Raw genomic sequence first — 27,771 nt, 5'->3', positions numbered from 1 at the left:
GTGGCAGTTGAGCATGCACTCCTTGTCTTCCATGCACAGTTACTAAGAGCAATAGTGTGACGAATGCCCAGGGATATCTTTTTCAGGCTTGAGGAGAGAGATTCAAAAGCATGTTGCCAGCAGTTAACGAATTATCATGTGTTAAAAATGAACTAAAATTTTTGAAGAGGACTCTTTTGGCACTTACACCGAGGGATGACGTTATGCTGTAGTAGATGTTGTCACAATTTGTTGATGTGTCATTTGCCACAGACAACGCTGATTGGTGCTCCCACATGAAGAAAAGTGGTAAACTTCTGCTTTGATTGAACTGAAGTAAATCTCTCAATGTACCAAGAAAAATGGATCCTGTCTGTCAGAAGCAGTTATTTGAACAAAATATTTTGCCATAGTCTAGGCAACATCTCCTTTGTTGGTGTGGAGAATACATTTTTTATTACAGTATTAACTGGGCACATTTCAGCTTTGCCTGAAATCCTCCTGATCGTCTCCCATATAATCAATGGCTGAGGGAAACAGTTTACAAATGTCTGGCATGATATTTTCTTTCTCTCTTTTCTGATATGCCAGCCAAAAGGGCTGATAATCTGCAATTGAGCTTATGCTCCTGTGTTCAGTTCTGGAGTGACATTCTTCATTTCACTATGGGACTTCTTGTCTGCCCATTTGCCTTGAGGGTTTAGTAATGGGCCTGAAAGGACAGCAGCAAATTGAAAAATTGACCATTAATAAGTAGCATTGTATGCACTCCATACAGCGAAAAAAGTATCTAGGAGGGAGCTTGTAATCTTACCCTCCCACACATCACTATTAAAATTCTCTGTCTTTGTCAAATTTTGAAAGCTTCGAGAGGCTAAGAAGTACAAAATAAAAACTTCTCATTGTTGTTGTTGGCTCAAAGTCTTGTTATGTCTAGGGGGTACATTCTTGAGGCTGTAATTATGATTTAATGGGTTCCTGAAGACATAATAACTGATGAACATTGCCTGCTGCTATGAATATCTTTTTATTCTATCCCATGGTTCTATACCACACTGACTTTGCACACTCCATTTTTACCACACCTCAAATTATGTTATTAGAGACACAATAAAAAACACGTCTGATTGCACTAGAGGCATGCCCACTGAAATATAATGCATCATATACAAAACCATATGAAGTTCACTCAGTTAAACAGCACAGAATGTTCACCTATACAAGGATCGAGAGTATGAATGGTATCGGTTATTTCCAAATGGTATCGGTTATTTCCAAATAAAATTAAAAAAAAGTTATCTTCAAATGACAGAGAGGAAGAACACTGAATCACTATAAGGAAAAGGTAAAGGATGCAGCATAGATATGGTAATAAGCATGGTAATAAGCACTCAACATTGCTGTGAGTTTGAACTTTTGTGGATCTTGATGCTGTTATCTGCTACATGTTTCAGTATGGGGATCAAAGAAAATGTGAAGACTGAACACTTCTAGATGTTGCAGCTTAGATCATTACTGGAGTCATGGAGTCAATTTTATAGCTCGAGGACATATGGTTTTCATGGCGACATGTGGCATAGTGATGACATATTACATATCAGTTTCAATTTTCAAAGAACTGCAGAAGTTACTTAATTTGGTCCACTTAGCATTAGCAGATCTTCTGGATTCCAGAAACACTACACTAGTACCAAAGGCTGTAACCCGTGGTATCTACTTTGAAGTAAAATACAGTTAAGAAAGAAGCACTATTTTAATTTGTAATTATCAATAAAATGCAAATAGTTACAAAATTAAATAATGGATTAAGAGTTATTACACACCATAAAAGATTACAATTTGCTTTAGTTTCTAGGTAGTAGACCTATATGTGTTAACCAGCTATAAATAGGTAAATAAAATTCCAGAATGGGAAAATCCAGGATGGAATAATGACAGCCTGAGACAGTGGTCTTGTGTGTATGAGTTATGTTTGCATGAATGTGTGTTTGCACATTGCCTAATTTGGATGAAGGCCATTTTGGCCAAAAGCCTGTCTGTTTGACAATCTTGTTGTTGTTCCCATATGCTACTGAACATCTCCAATAAATAAATTTCCCATAGTTGTGTATAATTTTACATTTCTCCTCTAGCCATTCCTGTTTTGGGATTGTGTACTACCCATCAATCTCATTTGTTTAGAATTGTACTCCCGTATATTTGTTTCATTTCCTGCTTTTTTGTAGTTTTCACTTCCCCTTTTTTCCAATAGTACTTATTTTAAATTAAATTACACTACATTAACGTTTTTGAAAATGTATCACATTTGTAATAATTGTTCTTATGTAATTTTTGAGTCCGGCCCCGGTAGCTGAGTGGTCAGCGTGACGGAATGTCAATCCTAAGGTCCCGGGTTCGATCCCCGGCTGGGTCGGAGATTTTCTCCGCTCAGGGACTGGGTGTTGAGTTGTCCTAATCATCATCATTTCATCCCCATCGACGCGCAGGTCGCCCAAGTGGCGTCAAATCGAAAGACCTGCACCAGGCGAACGGTCTATCCGACGGGAGGCCTTAGCCACACGACATTTCATTTCATGTAATTTTTGTGTCAATACACAAGTCTACTATTGCAGAACTATTGAATTATAGATTGACAAGTTAGTGTAACTCATTACATATGACAATATTATGAAAAGGATAGACTGCTATTCACCATATAGCAGAAATGATGAGACACACACAGGCACAACAAAAAGACAACTAAACATGTAAGTGCTAGTGTGACTGTGTTTGTGTATGCTGTCTGTTTAGGAAGAAAGTCCTCTGGCCAAAAGCTTATGTGTTTAGTAGTCCTTTTATTGTGCCTGTCTGTGACTCATCATCTCTGCTATATGGTGAGTAGCAGGCTATCCTTTTCATAATATTGTCGTTACATGTGACTAAGACAGTATCTATAAATTTTTTAACTATGCACAGAGACCTCAAAGAACGGTTGTACTTTGTCTGTCACTACCAACTATCAAATTAATTTAAAATGTGAAATTCATATAGGAAAATATCAAAAAGAAAGTGATGGGGTCAGTTCATGGAGTAACATAAACTGCTTGTCACTGTAAACATTATACCCTTGCAAGGTGAAACTATGGGATCACATTACCAGTTTTTAATTTATTGGGTAAATTCTGCATGACCTCTTTATTATCTGTTAATAACAATATTATGTAGCTCTGAAGTTACCTTGTTGTTAAGTGTCATTTGATCATCACGGAAGCCCCGTCGAAAATATAACAAAAAATCAGCAGGTGTACATTCATTCCATGTTGATTGTCCAATTTTGACCTTCTGGGACCTGTCATCACCATCACTTCCATCTGAACCACCTGTCTCAGATGCAGAGCCACCTATATCATGTGCTTCTTTTATTAAAGCATGGTGGGTCTTCAGAAGTTTTCTGCTTTGTGAAAGTCTCCATTTGTCATATTCAGCTCCACCTGACCTAGGTGGTGTTGTCTCTGCTGTCTTTCCCTCATTTTTCAGATTTGGAAAATTTACTTGCTGAAATTCAGAGAACATATTAGGCAGTAGAACAAAAATTTAGATATTGCTAATAATTTGCTGGTGACTTCATATTCTGGTTTTTGCGTAAAATTTACTGAGAGCATTAAAAAAATGTACAGTGATTGTAGATTGTATTGTAGATTGTATTTTATTGGTCCTGTTGTCTACATAGCAGCTTATGCATAAGACATTGGACAAGTCAAGTTATAAATATACAGGCTGAAAGTAATTTCAAGGCATACATATTTAAGCTTACAATAATACACTTTACACACAAGTCTTTATATAACACATTTCATAAATTTAAATATTCTTCAATGGAATAAAAGCAGTGATGCTGTAAATATGACTTTAGAGATTTTCCAAATGTATTGACCTCAGTGATAGCTTTTATGTTTTCAGGAAGTTTGTTATAAAGCTTAACTCCCATGTGAAAAGTACCTTTTTGGCACAGTGCTGTGCTGATTTGAGTCATATGTAAGTTCCTGTTTTGTCTGGTAAAGTGCTCATGTATATCACAGTTTTTTTGTAGCCTCTGGTCCTTGCCTATTACATTTAATTTAAAGAACAAAAGGGTTTCCATAATGTATACACACGGTAATGGGGGAATACCAGATTTCTTAAACAGGGGTTTACAAGAGTCTCTAGGCTTGCACCCAAACAAGATTCTAATGGCCCTTTTTTGTAGTTTAAAAGTGCTATTAGCTATTTTAGAGTTTCCCCAGAAGGTGACCCCATATCTAAGACGAGAATGAAAGTACGCATGATATGCATTCAATACTGTTTTCTCACTACAGCATGATTTTAATGAACAAAGAAGATAACATGTTTTGCTCAGTTCTGCATTGAGACATTCAATATGCTTATTCCATCTGATGTTACTCTGCAGCCAAAGTCCTAAGAATTTGGTTTCAGTACTGTTACCAACTGGTTCGTCATTGATAGCGACTGATGGGATAAACATGTCCTTGTTAGGAACATTGTGGAATTTTAGAGCAACGGTTTTCTTACTGTTTATTACAAGCTGATTACTCTGTGCCCAGCTGCTAAGTTGTTTCGTGACCGTGTTTACTGTCTGCTGTAACTGTTCATCGTCGTCTCCTTTTAGTAGAATCGTAGTGTCATCTGCAAATATGATTGATTTGTGTGCATCAATATTTAAGCATAGATCATTTATGTACAGAAGAAACAGAAGGGGTCCCAATACGGATCCTTGGGGTACACCACATTTTATTTGTTTGTAGTCAGATAAGTGATTAGATACAGTTTTTAGTTCAATATTTGTGTGCTTGACGCACACTGCCTGCATACGATTTGTCAGGAAGGAACTGATCCACTTGTTGGACAGACCTCGAATACAATACAGTTTTCATTATCTAAGGATTTAAAGCCTGTAACAATGGATAATAGACACCAGTGTGAATAAACTGATACATGAAAATTTTTGTGCTGTGTGACATGCCCAATAAGATAAAAGCTGCATATATAAACAATACTGAACAATAAATTACGAATTTCCAGAACAAAATGTTCAATGCTAAGGAGAGGTAAAAGGCTTTGCAAGTGAGAACGATGTCATTAAGAAGATGACAGCAATACTCCACATATGATGGAAAATGAAAAGTTTGCAATGAAACACTTTACCATGTCTGTACAGCTTGACCATGGCAAATGTACATACAGTACAGTAATGTAAATGAGAAAGATGACCATTTATTACTGAGTGACCAGGAAACAAAGAAAGTATAGTCTACAAATTTTTTGGGACTGCATAGTAATCATGACTTGAGCTGGAAAGACCATGTCACATACATATCCAAAAGCTCTATACTACATCTTTTGCACCAATAATCATTTCTTAAGTTTGTAGTACAGAATATGCAAGATTAGCATAACTTTCGTATTTCCATTCTATGGTATCTTATAGAATAATGTTCTAGGCTGTAACAAAATCTTACTTGAGGTACATTTTTAAATTACAGAAAAGAGTCATCAGAATTGTAGTTTACATATAAATTCAGATTTATATAACTATAACACACATATCAGTAACAATCTGCATTTAGAAAGAGCAAGAAAAACCAAAACTGAAAATGTGAGCTATTATTGAATAAAGTTGTATAATTCACTGCCAATCTGCATCAAAGGAATTGAAGAGGGAGGAAAATTTAACACAAAAAATTACCTGTTAAATAATTATTTTTATACCGTATTGGAATATTTTTAATCCCTAAATCACTAACAAACACTTGTATTTCCTTCATTGCCATTATACTCATGCTGTTCTCATTGTAAATTTTATATTTTGTTTGTATATTCATTTAACTGTAAGTGATGTTACAAATGTGTTTCTTGAAGTGTATTGCATGTGTTTCAAATCATTATTTACTTGTTCAGAGAGCGTGTATGAGACCAATGAATAGTTCATTGTTGTTTTTAATATATTGTGAATTGTTAATTTTATATTTATTATATTAATTTTGTGCTTATGGCATACTGCATTATGAATTCCTGTATCATGTAAGAGATTCCAAAGACACTAATAAACTAAACTAAACTAAAAGTACTTCTTGAGTGTGATTTGCTCTGTGTGGTTAAGCATTGTCATGCAAGAACAAATTTTTTGAGCTCAGCTGTCCACAATTATTCTGAACAGCCATTCTTATGTTTTCTAAAGTTTGACAATCCCTCACAGAGTTTATTGCTGAGCCATACTGAAGAAAATCAATAAGAATCCATAATCTTTCTTGCAGACCATGTTTGCATGCATTTTATTGGTTTTATGGGGAATTTGTGTGCCTCAGTTCCATAGACTGCAATTTGGTCTTACAGTTCATAAGTCTGACCCCTGCCTCATCTCCAGTTATGATTCCAGCAAATAGTGGATCACAACTTTTTTTGTAAGAATCCATAAATGTCAGTGATGTAGCCACAAACTGGTTCTTGTGGTTTTCTCTCAAGATTTTGGTACTCATCTTGCAAAAAATTTGTGACAGCCTAGCTTTCATGCAGTGATTTGACACAATAAATTTTGTGAAATTTGTGAATTAGTGATTTTCCTGAATCTTCCCACTGACATTTGTGACAAGTTCATCAGTTACAATGCTTGGTTGTCGACCTTGCTGATCATCATGAACCTTAGTTCAACCACTTTTAAATCTAATGCACCATCAGCACACTCTTCTTCCAGAAATTACACTGTTCCATATTCTTCACACAGTTGATGATAAATTTCAATCAATTTATGGTTTTATTGCCAAGAAAAATCTTATGAGGGATGTTCAGAAACTATCAGATATTTATTTATAAAATCAATCATTATTCAGATGCAATTTTTGACACTAGTCCTCTTCAGCTTCTACATGCCTCTCTCAATGCTGCTTCCACTCCTGAAATCATCACTGGAGAGTTTTTTTTATATGGTATGCATCTGTTTCATCAAATTCTGCATAATGTCTTCTCTGTCCTCAAATCTGGTTCCAATCAGAGCGTTTTTCAGTTTAGGGAAAAGGTAGAAGTCACTCAATGCCCCAAAATCTAGCCATTTGCTTCTAATTGCTTCATGAAGGCAATGCAGCACCTCTTGTTAGTAGTCTTTATTGACATTAGTACCTTCTTGGGTATATTTGTGGTGGACCAAGCCACTGGAGTCAAAAAAAAAGATGGTGAGCATGACTATCACATTACTGCAGACCTGCCTTGTGTTTTTGGATGTCTGGGATGATGAAAGCTTCTGTTGATTGGAACTTTGATTCTGAGTCATACCCATAAACCCAGGGCTCATCACCAGTGAGAACTGTGCCAAAGAAAGTTGGGATTACTCTTCACAGTATCCAGCATGTCCTGTGCAACCTCCAAAAGAAGTTCCATCTGCTCAGTTGTTAGCAACTTTGGCACAAATTTTGCTGAGATCCTCCTGATGTCCAAATGTTCCATTACAATGTAGTGAATTAAACCAATAATAATATTAACCTTATCTAAAAGTCCTTTGATTTTAATTTGTCTATCCTGCATCACCAAGGTCCCCATGTGATCAATAACAACCTCATTTTCAGATGTTGTAGGAATATTTGAACGTGCTTCACTTTTTACTGATGAGCAGCCATCTTTGAAGCTGTTGTACCTCTTCTTTATCTGTATGGTACCCATTTCTTCACCCCCAAATACTTGCCAAATCTTGCAGATTGTTTAAACTTGAGAATCACCATGCTTAAAACAAAATTTAGAGCAATAATTTTGTTCCACATTTTCTGTCATTTTGCCCACAATACAAAATCTGATGACTATCATTTACACGTGTTCACTTGTCAATGACTAGCTGGTTGTTTCTGCAGTCATGAAAAAAATTGAGCATGTCCACTACATAGACCTACAAGCATAGAGCACACATGTGCCAATACCATTGTTGGTTTCAGCAACAAAAGATAAGGTCTAATACAGTTCAAACAGCCAACGTATTACTGACTGCATTTTACACCTCTCAAGATTTTCATTTGCAGCACACATCCAAAGCTTTTATTGTGGAATAATAGGGAACAACATGATATTCACACTGGTATGGCTGGATGCTGAATAAAGGGAAAAATGTTCAGACAGCAATATGGCGACACTAGCCCTGACCATTGTTGCTGGGGGCAAAATTGCAATCTACTTCTGGAAAGCCCTCATAAATTATATCTTAAAAACCAAGTCCAGATGTAAACTGGTGTATGCTTTGTTCCTAGACTTTCAAAAAGCTTTCAATTCTGTAACACAATCTTCATGCATTGTGTCTGCTCAGTTGCTAGCAACTTTGATGAAATTTTGCTGAGATCCTCCTGAAGGCCAAATGTTCCATTAAAATGGGATGAATGGATCCAATACAAATTTTATCTGCTAGATCTCTGATTGTGATTAAACTATCCTGCCTCATCAGCTGATATGTGACTGATTTAAAAACTTCTTGATGGGCAAGATGCAGCATCTTCTCCATCTAAGATAAACTCCATAATTCACAGCTACAACACTAGGAGCAAAAATAATTTCCATGTTGATTATGCATCCCTATCTACAGTTCAGAACAGAGTTTTATATTATAGTGCACAAGTCTATAACAGGTCACTAGCAGGAAATAAAAATTACCTTTTTTTTCATTTTTATTGACATAAATTATCTACAAAGCACTGTGAAATACATGGAAGAAGGTAATTTCTGTAGTACTAGATTTCTTCCCATTCCTAATCATGTAGAGCATGGGAATAACAACTGCTAAATACCTCTGTGCAGGGAGTAATCTGTCTAATCTACCCTTTTTGGTCCCTACAGGAGCAACATTTAGGGGGCTGAACTATATTCCTAGAGTTTACATGTATTGTTGATTCTGAGTCTTTGTAGATAGATATTTGTGTGATAATGGGCATCTATTTTCACGATTCCGAAAAGTCAGCTTTTCCGGAATTTTCATGGCAGTTTCTTCTTAGTCAAATTGATCAGCAAACATTTGTGTTACCCTACACTGAAAATCCCCACCCCCGGTTGTTACATGCTTCATCTACGGTCCCTGCTGTCGAGACATCTTCACGGGTACCGGGAGCGGTTGGGCCACCCTCTCCCCAAGGGGAGTGGTGGGTTCAACGGTGTTCACGTCGCATGAGGTGGAGGGTCAATGTGGAGGCTGGCCATGTGGCATCGCCCTCTCTGCCTGTGAGTGGACATGTGGCCGCTCCTTCAGCAAGGTCCGAGCGGGCACACGGGGGCTACAACGCTAGGCAGGTGATGGAGCCCCTTAGGGAAACAGCGGAAAGGTCAGGGAAGAAGGCCAGTGATCACTCTGTTTGCTTGCTGGGGGTCTCATCCGAGATGTAGAGGAGGCCCTGCCGGCAGCAATAGAGAGCATTGGGTGCAACCGACTGCAAATTGTTGCTCATGTCGGCACCAATGACTCCTGCCGTCTGGGTTCAGAGGTCATCCTCAGTTCATACAGGCGGTTGGCAGAGTTGGTAAAGGCAGAAGGCCTCACTTGTGGGGTGGAATCTGAGCTAACTATTTGTAGTATCATTCCCAGAACCGACTGTGGTCCTCTGGTTTGGAGCCGAGTGGAAGGCTTAAACCAGAGGCTCAAATGATTCTGCGGGGATCTGGGGTGCAAATTTCTCGACCTCCGTTATCAGGTGGAGAAATGTAGGGTCCCCCTGAATAGGTCAGGCATGCACTACATGCAGGAAGTGGCTACAAGGGTAGCGGAGTACGTGTGGAGTGCACATGTGGGTTTTTTAGGTTAGAGAATTCCCTCCATAGGCCCAACAAGATGCCTCCTGAGACATGAGAAGACAGTAGTAGGCAAAATGCAACAGGGAATAATGATATTAATATGGTAATAGTAAACTGCAGGAGCGTCAATAGAAAGGTCCCAGAACTGCTCTCATTAATAAACGGCCACAATGCCCACATAGTACTAGGGACAGAAAGTTGGCTGAAACCAGATGTAAACAGTAATGAAATTCTAAACTCAGATTGGAATATATACTGTAGAGACAGGCTGGACAGTGAAGGGGGAGGCGTGTTTATAGTGATAAAAAGTGCAATAGTATCAAAGGAAATTGACGGAGATCCGAAATGTGAAACAATTTGGGTGAAAGTCACAGTTAAAGCAGGCTCAAACATGGTAATTGGATGTCTCTATAGGCCCCCTGGCTCAGCAGCTGTTGTGGCAGAGCACCTGAAGGAAAATTTGGAAAATATTTTGAGTAGATTTCCCGACCATGTTATAGTTCTGGGTGGAGATTTTAATTGTAGACTGAGAGACTCACACGTTTATAATGGGTGGCAGGGACTAAGAATCCAGTGAAATTTTTTTAAGTGCATTATCTGAAAACTACCTTGAGCAGTTAAACAGAGAACTGACTCATGACGATAACATATTAGACCTTCTGGTGACAAACAGACCCGAGCTATTTGAAACAGTTAACTCAGAACAGGGAATCAGCGATCATAAAGCGGTTCCTGTATTGATGATTTCAGCCATAAATAGAAATATTAAAAAAGGTAGGAAGTGACAAAAAGCAGATTTCAGAGTACTTGATGAGTCAACACAAAAGTTTTGTCTCAAGTACAGATAGTGTTGAGGATCAGTGGACAAAGTTCAAAACCATCGTACAATATGCATTAGATGAGTATGTGCCAAGCAAGATCATAAGAGATGGAAAAGAGCCACTGTGGTACAACAACCGAGTTAGAAAACTGCTGTGGAAGCAAAGGGAACTTCACAGCAAACATAAACATAGCCAAAGCCTTGCAGATAAACAAAAATTACGCGAAGCGAAATGTAGTGTGAGGAGGGCTATGAGAGAGACATTCAATGAATTCGAAAGTAAAGTTCTTTGTCCTGACTTGGCAGAAAATCCTAAGAAATTTTGGTCTTATGTCAAAGCGGTAGGTGGATCAAAGCAAAATGTCCAGAAACCCTGTGACCAAAATGGTACTGAAACAGAGGATGACAGACTAAAGACTGAAATATTAAATGTCTTATTCCAAAGCTGTTTCACAAAGGAAGACTGCATTGTAGTTCCTTCTCTAGATTGTCATACATATGACAAAATGGTTGATATCAAAATAGATGACATAGGGATAGAGAATCAATTAAAATCGCTCAAAAGAGGAAAGGCCACTGGAATTGTTGGGATACCAGGTCAATTTTACATAGATTATGCGAAGGAACTTGCCACCCCTTCCTGCAGTGGTGTACCATAGGTCTCTAGAAGAGTGTAGTGTTCCAAAAGATTGGAAAAGGGCACAGGTCATACCCATTTTCAAGAAGGGATGTCGATCAGACGTGCAGAACTATAGACCTATATCTCTAATGTTGATCAGTTGTAGAATTTCGGAACACTTATTATGTTCAAGTATAATGACTTTTCTGGAAACTAGAAATCTACTTTGTAGGAATCAGCATAGGTTTCGAAAAAGATGATCGTGTGAAACCCAGCTCACGCTATTGGTCCACGAGACTCAGAGGGCCATAGACACGGGTTCTCAGGTAGATACTGTGTCTCTTGACTTCCACAAGGCATTCGATACAGTTCCCCACAGTTGTTCAAAGAACAAAGTAAGAGTATGTGGACTATCAGAGCAATTGTGTGATTGGATTGAAGAGTTCCCAGATAACAGAACACAAAATGTCATTCTCAATGGAGAGAAGTCTTCTGAAGTAAGAGTGATTTCAGGTGTGCCGCAGGGTAGTGTCGTAGGACTGTTGCTGTTCACATTATACATAAATGATCTTGTGGGTAACATCGGAAGTTCACCAAGGCTTTTTGCGGATGATGCTGTGGTATATCGAGAGGTTGTAACAATGGAAAATTGTACTGAAATGCAGGAGGATCTGCAACGAATTGGCGCATGGTGCTGGGAATGGCAATTGAGTCTCATTGTAGACAAGTACAATGTGCTGTGAATACATAGAAAGAAAGATCCTTTATCATTTAGCAACAATATAGCAGGTTAGCAACTGGAAACAGTTAATTCCATAAATTATCTGGGAGTAGGCATTAGGAATTATTGAAAATGGAATTATCATATAAAGTTGATCATCAGTAAAGCAGATGCCAGACTGAGATTCATTGGAAGAATCCTAAGGAAATGCAATCCGAAAACAAAGGAAGTAGGTTACAGTATACATGTTCGCCCTTTGCTTGAATATTGCTCACCAGTGTGGGATCAGTATCAGATAGGGTTGATAGAAGAGATAGAGAAGAGCCAACAGAGAGCAGCGCGCTTCATTACAGGATCATTTAGTAATCGCAAAAGCATTACGGAGATGATAGATAAAATCCAGTGGAAGACTCTGCAGGAGAGATGCTCAGTAGCTCAGTACGGGCTTTTGTTGAAGTTTTGAGAACATACCTTCACCAAGGAGTCAAGCAGTATATTGCTCCCTCCTACATATATCTCAGGAAGAGACCATGAGGATAAAATCAGAGAGATTAGAGTCTACACAGAGGCATGCCGACAATCTTTCTTTCCATGAACAATACGAGACTGGAATAGAAGGGAGAACCAATAGAGGTGCTCAAAGTACCCTCCGCCACACACCGCCAGCTGGCTTGTGGAGTATGGGTGTAGATGGATGTAGATGTAGATGTCCAGTTTACCCAAATATTTTTATCTGGTATGGCCTGTAAGCAGTTCTTTTTTAGATTGACTGAATTTTCAGTAAGCAAATGACTACCAGCTGCTTTGGCTATGACTGAGCCTTTGCGATAGATCCAGTTCTTATCCATATTTTAACATTTCTAGACCTCGCATCAGCTAATTCTATATTGAGTCAGGCCTTCCATTGGATAGTACAACACCTTTTGCTGTAGATCAGGTTCTTCTCTAAGGGTTTGCATGCTCAATTGCAATGCATGAAACACACAAATTAACAATTATAGGAATGATAGTTTATTGCTCACCATAAAGAAGACACATTGAGTTGCAGAAAGGCATAATGAAAAGACTGTTACATGTTATGCTTTTTTAGGCTAAAGCCTTCATCAGAAAAGAAAAACACACATGCCAGAGTTTGGCCTCAACAGCCAGAGATAATGGTCATGTGCATGTGAGGTGTGCTTGTTTGTGTGAATGCACATGTGTTTGTAAAGACAGTCACACACGAAAGACTATCTTGAGGGACATTGTTCTCCTGCCCAAAGGGATCAGATGAGATGTCACCAACTCAGTATTGAAAATACTGTGTCAAGAGAAAGGACCGAATAAAAATGGGAAGACCCCCACAAAAACCCCATTTATGAAGCTGCTCAAGGATAAGATGCCTCCAAGTAATATCATAGGCCTTCTCAGTTTCCAAAGACCAGGTTATCAAAGGTGGAGCAATACCTCCTGAATGCGCACTGAAAGTGACTAAGGAGTTGCCTGCATTCTAAGATCCAGACACAGTGTCAGTTGACTATCTACTCCAAGGTCTTTAACACACCCTTAGTGAAGCAACACTGCAGTAACTACTCAGGGATGTATGTTCTTTCCCAGGTTTTAAAAAAAGAATTAAAATTTCCTCACGTCACAAGTTGGGAAAGTGACCTGACACCCAAATAGCATTAAAAAGTGTGATAAGCATATCTTTGTTTCATTTTGTGAGGTGCCTCAGCATACAGTAATGGATTCTGTCATGACCAGAGGATGTATCACAAGCCACAGACAGTGCAGGATCCATTTCCCACGTGGAAAATAGGCAATTGTAATTTTCATCAGTGATGGACCTAAGGTCCAAACTGTCCCTCTCAGCAACTGTTGGTGTCGAAGCAAGTTGGGATATTTTTACTTCCCCTCTTGTTTTGCCATCTGCCTTCTTAAAATTAATTTTTTCACATTTAACTAATTACCATTAACATATATGAGCATAACCTGCATTTTCATAAAAGAGAAAGATTGGCCCTCAGTTTTAAAGAATATAACACCAAATCTAATTTTGTGCTTAGTTTTACATATGTAATTGATTTTCTAATTTATTTGGACTGTTCCTAGTTAGTATCTTTTGTTATAGGGTGAAATCATTAATTGTTTCTCAACTCAAATTCTATTGTTGACTTATAATGAAATATAAATTCTGTACTAATTATAAACATCTGGAAGATGAAACAATAGCATTCTTTAAGTATTTATTTGACTCTATTCGAAAACATGTTAGCAAAGCCACCCCTTAATTAATTCCAAAGTAAGTAACAGTTTTGTCAAAAGTATTGTTTGTGTAATGATATTTGTTAATTTCCTTATTTCAACAAATAATTCGGCCTAACCCTTATTGTAGAAGAAACTGTTAAAAGGAACGAATTTTTTGATGTATTCAGTTGATTTAATGAGTTAAGTGTTAATTGTATTTCCTGTAAATTTAACTTCAAATAATGTGTAGTTTCATTAACTATTATTGTGAGGATTTATAAGGACCCGATTTTTGGTCCGAAGACAATCAGTCCATGGCCAAGTTTCAGATGAGAAACCTGTATTGGTTAGATCAACAACAATGCATCACCTTAAATGTGAAAACAATTGTATCACAATTAGGTCATGTGTTAAAACAATGACAATGCCTGTTCCTTATGTACCGCAATATTCTGCAAAAAGTGTGAACAGTGGGTTAGGTTTTTACTGCTCATAGATGTTCAATAGTAAACTATTATAGCAGTATGTAGAGGTTTGCCTGCAAACTATTAATGAGGCTTATGGAACATTAAAACAATAGTGTTTAAGAAGTGTTGCCATGGCCTCTTCTTGGTCTCACAAATAATCTGGTAACATTTTGCCCTCGCTACCCTAAAGACTGCAAGATTTTCTGCGGTTGGCTGACACTTGAACCAACGCAGAGCTGCATGCCTAGTTCTGATTGCAGAGTGGCATTTGTCACTCCGCCAAGGGACAGGCTGCCTCTTCAGTTGTCCCATGGACTGTGGAATTGATGCTTTAGTGGAGGAATGGATTCATTTTGGTAATATGACACATCCATACCTCAACAATGGCATGATGTTCAAACTGGGCCAGCTGGATATAAAGTGTCCAGCCTACTCTTCTGAGCACCCATCATAGCAATTTCCTTTTGTGTTACAATCCACCTGGCAGGTGAATCCAGACTGTGATGTGATCACTTCCATGCAAGTCATCGACCATTTTCCCATTGAGCAGTGTGAGCAGGAGAGTAAAGTGAGAGACTGATGGCAGAGAACGACCCAGCTGCAGTGCAGAAGTTTGTGCTCTGTCCTGTATTTAACAAATATGCATATGATGATATGAGAAGTCTCTCAACTGCTCTAACCATGGGGCAGGTAGTTGCATCACATTGTGTGAACAAACACCACAGGGGATGAAGGGTTGGGGGAGTTGTGTAAGAGGGTTGTTTAGAGTCTCTTCATTGAGCACATCATGTGGAGACATACTGTCAATGGATGATGCCTATGCACTGATATTGGAACTGCTTCTAAATTCATTGTAAGGGAGAGAGGTACTGATGAAAATACCTACTACTCCTCAAGCTCTCTCTCCACTCGTGTCTCCCTTTCTGTGGCATACTTAGCCTGACAGGTCAGGGGAGTATGAGTGGGCGAAATTAGTCTCTTGGAGACATAGACACAGACACAGTGGTCTACCCTGAAACAGCAGACAATGATCATCGACATGCATCCTGAACCTCTGCAAGTTCCACTAAACTATGGGAGCCATCAATCATGGGGAAGCACCTTCCTCCTGTCTCTCCACTGGGGTGAGAAGACTGCAGTGCAGGTTTGGTCGTGAGGTGAGATGATTGCCTCGCACATACCTCATACTCCATCAGCTCCGAGGAAGAGTCAGGTGAAGCATCAGGTAGAGGCACATCAACATGGTTTGAAGGTTTACTACTTGATTTTACCTGCTGTTGCTGCTTTACAATGGATTTTCTCTGTTTTGAGGGCTTTGCTGGAGCTGGAGTAGGTGTAGTAATGGCCAGGCTGGGCTTTTGAACAGCCTCAGCCATTGGAAGTGCCTGAAGCTCTCCCATGTTCTGTTTGACATTTTGAGGGTGGAGGTGGGGGGCTACAGGCTCTAAAATTCTTGCTGCCTTGCAAGTAGTGTGCTGACACATGCAGGTCTTAGTGCTGACACTCATCATCTTCATTTGTGTAGGGGCATCAGCTTTTGGAGTATGCTTCTAAAGCATTGATGCAAAAGATGTAGCAAATGTAGGAGGCTGCGTGGACTTGTATATCTGTTTGGTGTCACCATAGGGGGACACACTTTGTTATTATTTCCTGTACTTTGCATTCCTCTAGAAATATTCTGCAGTCCCTACTCCAAACAGGTTGATTTCCAGGGCAGTTGAAACTCTTGGCAGGAGATGAGTAACCAACTCATTCGTGAGCAGCCTTACCACAGCATCTAACACTTTAGATGACCCAAAGTGATGTGAAGTTGGATTACAAAATTCACACCTCTCTCACATCAGTTGACTTACTTGATCTGCATAGCAGATCTTCTTCTATGAATTACTGGCTCTGTCGATCTCCAAAACCTTCTTCTATGAAGAATAATGCTGGTTACAGGAATCTGTAAGACGCTCTCTCTACTTTTGAAATAATTTAGTACTCAAAGAATAATTTTAGTTCCGTCCTAGTATATTTCAACTTCCACCAATAACATATTCACCATTTCTCATGTTAATATTCGAATGTTTACAAGTCAATCAATTCATCTAGCACTAACTCGATAAAATACATCTGCAGTAAAATTGGTTTAACAACCACATAATTTATGAACCTGTCTTGCCTCTAGTGAGTCCGATATATGAAGTACTTAAAAGTCTAAATTCAATTGCTCATTTTTCTTTAAAAGTAATCACAGTCACTAAAACAGCAAAGAATACTACATAATTGCTTCTTGTTCTTTCATCACGGCTTCTGTGGAGCTAGTGGAAAACACTTGTCGGAGTCATTCGACCACCATGCTTACAGTCTTCTCATAACAAACTTCCAACCTGCACACAGAAACAGGTGGTGCAGTAGATACATTTCCACTCTCCCACTTATATTTAAAATACCATGTGTTCAAGACAGTAGAAGGTCAAGTGGTTCTAGAATTTACGTGGAAATTCTCAAAACACTACGTATTCCTCACCTCAGCTCGACATGCGATATTTTATACACAATCATTATGTACATTAATATCCCACATAATACTAATTCACATTTTAACCAGCATACATCCTATTTCTTTTAACGATCGAGAACAGACTTTTATTTAATATTTAGCTCTTCTGTTTTCATTCTACTTTGATAATAACAACTTGAGCATTTCATCTAATGTTGGAGTCAGTTCTTTTATATCTAGGGATCATGCAGACAACATTTCTGATTTCCAATCATAAACTCCAGATGTCACAGACACTTTATTATTTCATCCTTTATTCTATGAGAGTAATCCCAAAAGTAAAGTCTCCTATTTTTTATAAGTACATAGGAGTGTTTATTTCTGCAATGGTTTGCATCAATTTACAGCTTGAACATTTAGCTATTTTTTGACATAATCACCATTTCTGTCGCTACTTTTTTGTAGATACTGTGGCAGTTTTTGTATGCCCAAGTCATACCAGCTTGCCACCATGTTGTTTAGAAAGTTATGAACCTCTTCTTTCAAGGAAGTGATTCAGCTCCATTGATGAGGTGAAAGAAGAGGCTCATAACTTTCTGAACAGCATTGCGGTGAGCTGGTATGACATGGGCATACAAAAACTACCACAGTGTCTACAGAAATGCATCGACAGAAATGGTGATTATGTTGTAAAATAGCTAAATGAGCTAAATGTTCAAGCTGTAAACTGATGTAAACCATTGTAGAAATAAACAGGTCTATGTACTTATAAAAAAATAGGCAACCTTACTTTTGGGATAACCTTCATAATTCTTTGTACTGTTTTTTCTTTAGCACATACTAGTTTCATTATTCATTAATAGTCTGGAGGAGCTCTGGGCAAAGGAAAGTGTTCTTTCTGACACTCATACCATATAATACTACAAATGGTACGTAGAATTCAAACTTACCAGAATAATTCCTATAAAATGTGTGACTTCTGTCACGATACTGTCCTTTTCCCCTAGGATCAGTACCTATACCCTACATGTTGGTTGACCCTATGAGTGCACTTCCTCCTTCCATTCTGGTAGGTATGACCCATCAAAAAACACCCCTATTCATCAGGCCACTGGCCATCCTATCTCTATCTAGGTACACCTGCCCTATATCCTTAGCAAATGCTGGGTATGCCCCACTAGTCTTTTGTGACTAGGCCTCACAGTTCATTGCCCTAGTATACATCTTTATGTATACTATAATGAAATATTTCTAGTAAAAATAAAAATCTATTTTACACTTCACTTTCACTTCTAGATACTTCATTTAGTCCCTGGAGTCCTCCCCTACTTTTCAACTTATACTTACTTGGTATATACTATGTCTCTATACACTATTCAATATATAATATGTTTACTTAAGTTATAAGAGTCCCACTATCCTATGAACTGTCAGATTTATTTAACTGACATTCCTTAATAATTATCACAATCGATTCCTCTATTGATTACGTTCTCTTTCCTTACTCATGCCTCCTTTTTATATACTTGACGTGGAATCCTTCAGTTTTATATATATATTTATATATGCAATATTGAACTGTCATATATGATGTGACTTACCAAACGAAAGCGCTGGCAGGTCGATAGACACACAAACAAACACAAAAATACACACAAAATTCAAGCTTTCGCAACAAACTGTTGCCTCATCAGGAAAGAGGGAAGGAGAGGGAAAGACAAAAGGATGTAGGTTTTAAGGGAGAGGGTAAGGAGTCATTCCAATCCCGTGAGCGGAAAGACTTACCTTAGGGGGAAAAAAGGACGGGTATACACTCGCACACACACACACATATCCATCCACACATATACAGACACAAGCAGACATATTTAAAGACAAAGAGTTTGGGCAGAGAATGTCAGTCGAGGCGGAAGTGCAGAGGCAAAGATGTTGTTGAATGACAGGTGAGGTATGAGTGGCGGCAACTTGAAATTAGAGGAGACTGAGGCCTGGTGGGTAACGGGAAGAGAGGATATATTGAAGAGCAAGTTCCCATCTCCGGAGTTTGGATAGGTTGGTGTTGGTGGGAAGTATCCAGATAACCCGGACGGTGTAACACTGTGCCAAGATGTGCTGGCCATGCACCAAGGCATGTTTAGCCACAGGGTGATCCTCATTACCAACAAACACTGTCTGCCTGTGTCCATTCATGCGAATGGACAGTTTGTTGCTGGTCATTCCCACATAGAATGCATCACAGTGCAGGCAGGTCAGTTGGTAAATCACATGGGTGCTTTCACACGTGGCTCTGCCTTTGATCGTGTACACCTTCTGGGTTACAGGACTGGAGTAGGTGGTGGTGGGAGGGTGCATGGGACAGGTTTTACGCCAGGGGCGGTTACAAGGATAGGAGCCAGAGGGTAGGGAAGGTGGTTTGGGGATTTCATAGGGATGAACTAAGAGGTTACGAAGGTTAGGTGGATGGCGGAAAGACACTCTTGGTGGAGTGGGGAGGATTTCATGAAGGATGGATCTCATTTCAGGGCAGGATTTGAGGAAGTTGTATCCCTGCTGGAGAGCCACATTCAGAGTCTGGTCCAGTCTCGGAAAGTATCCTGTCACAAGTGGGGCACTTTTGTGGTTCTTCTGTGGGAGGTTCTGGGTTTGAGGGGATGAGGAAGTGGCTCTGGTTATTTGCTTCTGTACCAGGTTGGGAGGGTAGTTACGGGATGCGAAAGCTGTTGTCAGGTTGTTGGTGTAATGGTTCAGGGATTCCGGACTGGAGCAGACTTGTTTGCCATGAAGACCTAGGCTGTAGGGAAGGGACCGTTTGATGTGGAATGGGTGGCAGCTGTCATAATGGAGGTACTGTTGCTTGTTGGTGGGTTTGATGTGGACAGACGTGTGAAGCTGGCCATTGGACAGATGGAGGTCGACGTCAAGGAAAGTGGCATGGGATTTGGAGCAGGACCAGGTGAATCTGATGGAACCAAAGGAGTTGAGGTTGGAGAGGAAATTCTGGAGTTCTTCTTCACTGTGAGTCCAGATCATGAAGATGTCATCAATAAATCTGTACCAAAATTTGGGTTGGCAGGCCTGGGCAACCAAGAAGGCTTCCTCTAGGCGACCCATGAATAGGTTGGCGTACGAGGGGGCCATCCTGGTACCCATGGCTGTTCCCTTTAATTGTTGGTATGCCTGGCCTTCAAAAGTGAAGAAGTTGTGGGTCAGGATGAAGCTGGCTAAGGTAATGAGGAAAGAGGTTTTAGGTAGGGTGGCAGGTGATCGGCGTGAAAGGAAATGCTCCATCGCACCGAGGCCCTGGACGTGCAGAATATTTGTGTGTAAGGAAGTGGCATCAATGGTTACAAGGATGGTTTCTGGGGGTAACAGATTGGGTAGGGATTCCAGGCGTTTGAGAAAGTGGTTGGTGTCTTTGATGAAGGATGGGAGACTGCATGTAATGGGTTGAAGGTGTTGATCTACGTAGGCAGAGATACATTCTGTGGGGGCTTGGTAACCAGCTACAATGGGGCGGCTGGGATGATTGGGTTTGTGAATTTTAGGAAGAAGGTAGAAGGTAGGGGTGCGGGGTGTTGGTGGGGTCAGGAGGTTAATGGAGTCAGGTGAGTAGCAACTTTCTTTTTCATAATATTGCTACTATTTGTTGATTACTTTTAAATCTGAATTGTATGAATTCAGTTCTGATCATTCTCAGGCTTGGCGACCCTGGAATTCCAGAGTTGGGGACTGGTAAGTGCCTCCAGTCCTCTGTCACCTTAAGCTCTGGGCATGCTTTGGTAACCACTGTACATCAAAGTAGTGGAACATTGTGTGCTTCAGGGTATGGGGCTCCTGGCTTGACTGCCCAGATCAGGAGTGTGGTAAAAACCTGTAAGTAGACATTCAGTCTCAAGGTGTGTTTTTAGCCAGTGAGCTGCATTGCTATTGAGATGGAACTTCCATTAGCAGGCAACCTCTGGGGAAACTGTCACACCAGTTGTCATGTGGATTTGTCTTGGTAGACTCTCAGTTCCCCTATCTGCTTGTTGGACTGAGATGAAACCATCAAAATTTTCTCTTCCACCTTCCAGTGGAATGGGTGGGCCCCTGGTTGATACCAACATCCAGTCCAACAAGAGGGCTCATTTAGTCCGTCCTCCTGAGTCAGTAATTAATTAAGACATATTTGTTTCAAGTAACAGAAAGCGTGCTGCTATTCATAATATACCTTTAATAGTTAAAAGGAAAGAAGGCAGCTTTGAGAATGTTTTACCTTTCAATATGTAAAAAAGATTTAGAGGACGTTGCTGGCGCTTTAAAATCTGTCAAGTGATTGTGTAATTGGATGCTGTTGGTAGGGTGGGTGGGTGGTTTGGAGGAAGAGACTAAACATCTAGGTCATCAGTCTCATCGGATTAGGGAAGGACGAGGAAGGAAGTCGGCCGTGCCCTTTCAGAGGAACCATCCCGGCATTTACCTGGATCAATTTAGGCAAATCACGGAAAACCTAAATCAGGATGGCCGAACGTGGGATTGAACCATCGTCTTCCCGAATGCGAGTCCAGTGTGCTAACCACTGCGCCACCTCACTCGGTGCTGTTGGTAGAAACCTCTAGTATCCAAGTAAAGAATCTCCATAAAGCTCAGTGCTTTGGGGAATATTCAATCAAAACTGAGCTACACAACACCATAAACTACAGCAAAGGTGTTGTGATGTGCAGAGATCTGGTGGACATTTCCAAAGAAGAACTAATAGTGGACTGGGCCAGAGAAGTTGTTATTGATGCACAGAATACCATGAAAAGGTGGGACAGGGATCTGGCAAAACCTGACTCCTTTATCTTTACATTCAGTAGCACAAACACACAAAGCATGTCAAGGCAGGTTTCCTTTATTTAAGTGTGTGGCCCTAAGTTCAAAATCCAATGTGCTGTTTTAATTGCCAGCTCTTTGGACATACCATCTTAGGACGTAAGGGAGAAACCACATGTAGCAAATGTGATGAGGCCACCCATGAAGAAGTTATTTGTTCATCTCCTTTGAATTGTGTGAATTGCTCAGGGGACCACCATGTCTGAAGTAGGGACTGCAGCATCTATCTTGAATAGCTATGAAGCCCATTCCATTTGGTAAGGACAAAAAGGTGTATTTTTTGCCTCAACACATAAAAATCTTGTTCAGAAATACAATGCTACTACACGAAATGAGGTTGCTAGTGTCAGTACTACTACCTGTGTTTGTCAATGCACTTGTGCTGCTGCTGTTATTTTGAAGCCCATATGAACCCTCAGAGCACCAGAAAAGGCAGTGGTTCCTGACAATGCAGCAAGATTGTCTGGTCCACTGTTCAGTGCTCCCATTATCACTGCCATGGTGGTGGCACCAAAGCCTTCCCAGGTCAAAGGCTAAGCATCAGCTGCTGATGGAGACAGAAAAAATGTCTCACAATTTACAAAATATATCCAGCGGTAATGTTAGGAGATGCTGAGTCACATATAGGCACGACAAAAAGACAGTCACAAATTAAGCTTTCGGCCAATAGACCTTGATGTCAGCCTGGGGCACTCATTTTGCCCCAAGACTGAGCCTCCACCCATTGTGGGCTCCCTTCCCTGGTGGAAAGACAGGGTGAAAGTGATAAATAGCTCCTATACTACAGTGGAACATAAATGGGTTCAGGACACATGTGGAGGAATTAAAACCCTTATCACAGGAATGCCCCCTGTGCTTGTGTTTGCTGAAAATGTATATTAAGCTGTTTGATGACCTTTAGTATGGGGCTATTATGTCCACTGCAAGGATGATCTGACTGAGGACAGAGCCAAGGGATGGCTCATGTGTTTGTCAATAACATGCACCACTCCTTTGCTCTACTAATCTACGAACAGTTGCAATTGAAATTCATGTGTCTCAGAGGATTTCTGTTTATGAAGTGTATTTACCTCCACAAATTGCAAAAGATTCAGATGCTCTCACAGATCTTATAGAGCAACTCCCCTGATCATTTCTCCTACCAGGAAACTTCACAGCCCATCACATATTCTGAGACTCCACCTCTACTTGCCCCCGAAGTTGGATTTTGGAGAGCCTCATGTCTTCTCATGAGCTGTGCCTCCTCAACACGGGTGCTCCCATAAATTTTTGTGCTGCTACTGGGTCATCCTCAACCATAATCTCCTTCTGCTCTCCAGTTCTTGTGGACTATTTTCTTTGGGAAGTCTTTGATGACCTTCATTTTAGTCACCGCTTACAACCCTGGATCATCACTGGGTGGAACTCTCCCTGAAAGGATGATCAGCAAAGCCATCTGGACACTGTTCAGCAAGCTGGATGTGTTTGAACATCATGTCAGCATCCAAGAGTGGGTGGACCACGAGTAATCCATGACGCCACTGATGTCTCCACCCCAAAGTCCTCCAGCTGCAACCAGAGGCAACTCGTTTCTTGGTAGACTGAAGAGTGCTATTCAGTAATATGGGTCAGACGTGTTGCTCTGTGAGAGCTTAAGCGCCACCCAATGTTGGAAAACCTTGGAACCTTTCGGTTGGCAAGGACCAAGGTTCAACACATCATTGATAGTAAGAAAAGGTCTGTGATGGTTTAAGTGCCACCCCATGGTGAAAAACCTTGCAGCTTTTAGATTGGCGAGGACCAAGGCTGACCACATCAGCAAGGATAGTAAGAAAAGTTCATGGAAAGCGTTTCTGGACTCTTATCAATCATTCTGGTAGTTATACATCAGTATGGGAACCTATTAGCAGGATTTCTGGTAGAGGCAGTCAGTTACCCTGGCTTTGTTGAAACACGGGTGTCTCCAAATAGTACCTGGAGACATCACGCAGACAATGGCAGAGCATTTTGCACCAACTACTGCCACTGCCAACCAGGATTCAGTGTTTTTTTATATCTGTAACATCAAGGAGAGGGTTGAGTTGGACTTCCAATGCACCAACTCGGAGTCTTAACAGCTGCCCATTTTACATGTAGGAGCTGAATTTGGTGCTGTCTGCCCTAGTAATGTGGTACACAATCATAACCAAATTCAGTACAGCATGCTACAGCATGTGCAAAAGGTGTCAAAGGAAATCCTCTTGCAATGTTTTAATTTGATATGGCTGACAGGCCAGTCTCCCCACTCATGATGAGAGGCACTTTTGATACCTTTCCTCAAACCAAGAAAGGATGAAACAATTCCCAGTTGTTTGAGTGTTGTCTTAATGAGCTTTGTAGGAAAGGCCCTAGAGCACATGGTCAACTGTGGTCTGGTCTTAATATTAGAGATCAGTCAGCTCCTTAACCAATCTCAGTGTGAATTCAGGAGCTGTTGGTCAACTGTTGACAAGCTGGTCCCGCTACAGGCAGAAATTCAGCAGGATTTTCTGCATAAAAAGCATTGCCTAGGGAGTTTATTGACATCAGTACAGTGTATGGCTGTACTTGAGAGCACAATATTCTCAGTCAGTTTTACTAGTGGGACTTTGTGGCCACCCTCCCATCTCCATTTGGTTCTTACTCTCAAGGCACCTTTTTAGATACAGAGTCATTGATGTGCTGTTGAATAGTTTTTGCAAGAGAATGGTGTCTCCAGGGTGGTGTTTAAAGTGTCACCCTCTTTGTCATAGCCTGTAACAGGATAAAATATGCAGAGCAGAGTCCTGTCCAATGCCCCTCATTTGTGGGTGATTTTGCAGTCCTCTGCTCTTCTTTCAGTGCCACAGCAGTGAGTTGTCAGTTGCAGCTTACATTGAGGAGGTTAGAGGATTGGGCTGCAAAGACTAGCTCATAATTTGCCTTAACATCGCTTCCACTTTTCCATCTGCCATAAACTTTTGCACTTGCTGGCTTTCACTACTGGATTCCTCCTCCTTAATCTTAATGATCTCATCCACTTCAGTACTGTTTTTGTCCATTTTGCTCACATCACCATACAATGTATATGATTCTTTTATCATTCCATTCACTCAAAGTGACATTCATGTCCGATTTATAGTCACTATCATTTACAGAACCAATCCCTATTAAGTCTTTCTATTCATTTAAAAACTTAACCTCCACAGCTTCGTTATCAATTTTCACACCACTTCCCTTAAAACAATACCTCCACTAACAGTTAATTAGTTCAAAAATTATCACGTCGTGCACTCAAAGTATGATCTTTTTATTGCACAACTGAAAAGTCTTTAATGTGGCAGGTATTGCTACATCAGTTGATTATAGTCACTGAAGAAAGTTAACAATAATATCACTTATCTTGTATTTGCAATCTAACAACGATCTCGCTCTGCCTTTGGCTTGTAATTAAAATTGTTGTCTTGGTAGCATGACTATCGCTGTTGGTGTGAAAGGCACTCAGATGCTAATTACACTGACTTGAAGAACTTACAAAGACAATCTTTCAGGATTAATTTGATGATTTATGTTTTTCATTGCTATGTGCTTCATACTTTTTTAAACAATGGTCACTTAAAAATAATTCTTGGCCCTCACTTTTCATAAAAATTCACATTTATTAAACTTTTTATACTTTCGCATGTTCAAAACATTACTTCATCATACAATTTTGCAGCTGTTACTGCTCTTAATAAAACTCACAACATTTTTTATTGTCCACAACTCAGACTCATCTTTCATTTCAAACACAAAGTCAAGACCGCTCATATTCACGCTTCGACATCAAAAGTCACACACCAGCATCAAAGATAACAATAAGTACAAAGATATTCACACTAGATACTATATCTATTTCAAAATCTCAAAATATCGATGTACATACATATAAAATTTAAACCAAATTTGAATAGAGTGAAAAATATGAGACATTACACAGAAAAATATTCATTAATCTACAGTATTGAAAAATGGGTTGGCGGGTGGTAATGGTTTCACAAATAAAGAACCATTACACCCTGTTGTCCATTCTCCTCCATCTCACTGTCATGTTCATTAAAGCCACTCATTAGGTATCACTTAATATAAAACAGCTTTTGCCATGAAATTACCTTATGTTTATTCACTCTTCTGCTGCTGCTGGGGTTTTCATCTTGATTCATTGTCTGCACGACAGCTGTATGTAGTAATTTTCTCATCGAGGCGTCTGGTTTATCCCAGTTGGCTGTGCTGATTGGCTGCTTCTGTACCCAATTGCTGCTTTCATAGAACCTGCTCCCTGACTGGCTGCTGTCCTACTGTGGCCTTGAAACCCATGTGCGGAATGGCTGTTGTGTCTCCTTCTTTAAAACTGTACAGTAAACTGCTCTTGAATTCACCATTCAAAGTTCACGAGTCCTAGTTTCTTGTGCACAACTACAATAATACTCACCCACAAGGGCACCATATGTGATGTTCGTCTGCTTTATTTCCTCATTCATTGACCTCAGTGTCGATGTACTGCATTGCTATACTGGCTGAAAAATAGGGTGATGGAAGTTCAACACTGACAATGTAAACGATGTAGCCACCTGTTGCACAGATGCATTTCACTGTTCTTTACTTTCAGTGTTCACAACCCCTGAATAATACACAGTTATATGGCCAGTTAACTATTGTTTAACTTTCGATAAGTCTCATTAATAGGTTGCAGGCAAACATCCACATACTGCTACAATAGTTTACTGTTGAACATCTACAAGCAGTAAAAGCCCAACCACACATTTCACAGTCTTTCCAATAGATTGAACAGACACTCTCATTGCTTTAACATACGGCCTATTGATGTAACACTAATTTCATGGTTAAGTTGATGCATTGTTGTTGTTCTAACCAACACAGGTTTCTTTTCTCAAACTCGGCCATGGACTGAATGTCTCAGGACCAAAAATCAGGCCCTTGTTTATCATCACAATAATAGGCACTGAAATTACAAATTGTTCAATGTTAAATTTACAGAAATTACAATTAAAACGTAACTCATGAAATTAGCTGAATACATCAGAAACTTCCTTCTTTTTAACAGTTTCTTCAGCTACAAGAGTTAAGCCGAATGATTTGTTTCAATCATGAAATTAACCATTATAGTTACACAAACAATACTTTTGACATAACTGGTAATTACTTTAGAATTAATTAAGTGCTGACTTTGCTAACATGTTTTTGAATAGAGCCAAATAAATACTTAAAGAGTACTATTAATAGTTTCTCCAAATCTTTATAATTAGTACAGAATTTATATTTGTTTATAAGCCAACAACTGAATTTAAGTTACAAAACAATTACTGATTTCACCCTATAACAAAAGATACTAACTAGTAATAGTCAAAATAAATTAGAAAATCAATTATATACACAAAATTAGATCTGATGCTATATTCTTTATAACTGAGGACCAACCTTCCTCTTTTACAAAAATGCAGATTATACTCACATATGTTAATGGTAATTAATCAAAATTGAAAATTGAATTTTTGGGAAGCAGATAGAAAAACAAGAGGGGAAGTAGAAATATCCCTGCTTGCTTCATCACAGTGTGAACCATTCAACGCAACATAGTCGATATGGGCTTTCAGAGCTAAAGGCCCACATACGTACCCTTGATGACTTCAGGACACAAGGCTTTACATCTCACCTGGGCCCATCAATACTGACATTGGATTGTTGATGACTGGAAACATGTTGCATGACTGGACGAGTCTTGTTTCAAATTGTATTGTGTGGATGGATGTGTGCAGGTGTGGAGACAGCCTCATGAAT

The 27,771-nt window shown here is 39.7% G+C and overlaps 1 protein-coding gene across 1 annotated transcript in view; it reads right to left on the bottom strand.

Moving 5' to 3' along the window:
* Window positions 1-27,035, bottom strand: part of LOC124619620 — a 76,055-nt gene extending 49,020 nt beyond the window's left edge. Inside the window, exons 1-3 of the mRNA XM_047146128.1 lie at window positions 26,405-27,035; window positions 26,085-26,323; window positions 3,196-3,513 (exon numbers count right to left, since the gene is read on the bottom strand). Of these exons, the coding sequence (XP_047002084.1) occupies window positions 3,196-3,513; window positions 26,085-26,171 (405 nt within the window). The 5' untranslated portion in view covers window positions 26,172-26,323; window positions 26,405-27,035. The remainder of the gene's footprint in view (window positions 1-3,195; window positions 3,514-26,084; window positions 26,324-26,404) is intronic.
* Between the last annotated feature and the right edge of the window lie 736 nt (window positions 27,036-27,771).

Source organism: Schistocerca americana, chromosome 6, assembly GCF_021461395.2.
Source record: "Schistocerca americana isolate TAMUIC-IGC-003095 chromosome 6, iqSchAmer2.1, whole genome shotgun sequence".
NCBI lineage: Eukaryota > Metazoa > Arthropoda > Insecta > Orthoptera > Acrididae > Schistocerca > Schistocerca americana.
The sequence above is the reverse complement of the archived record's forward strand: the minus strand, read 5'-3'. Positions and strand labels throughout refer to the sequence as shown.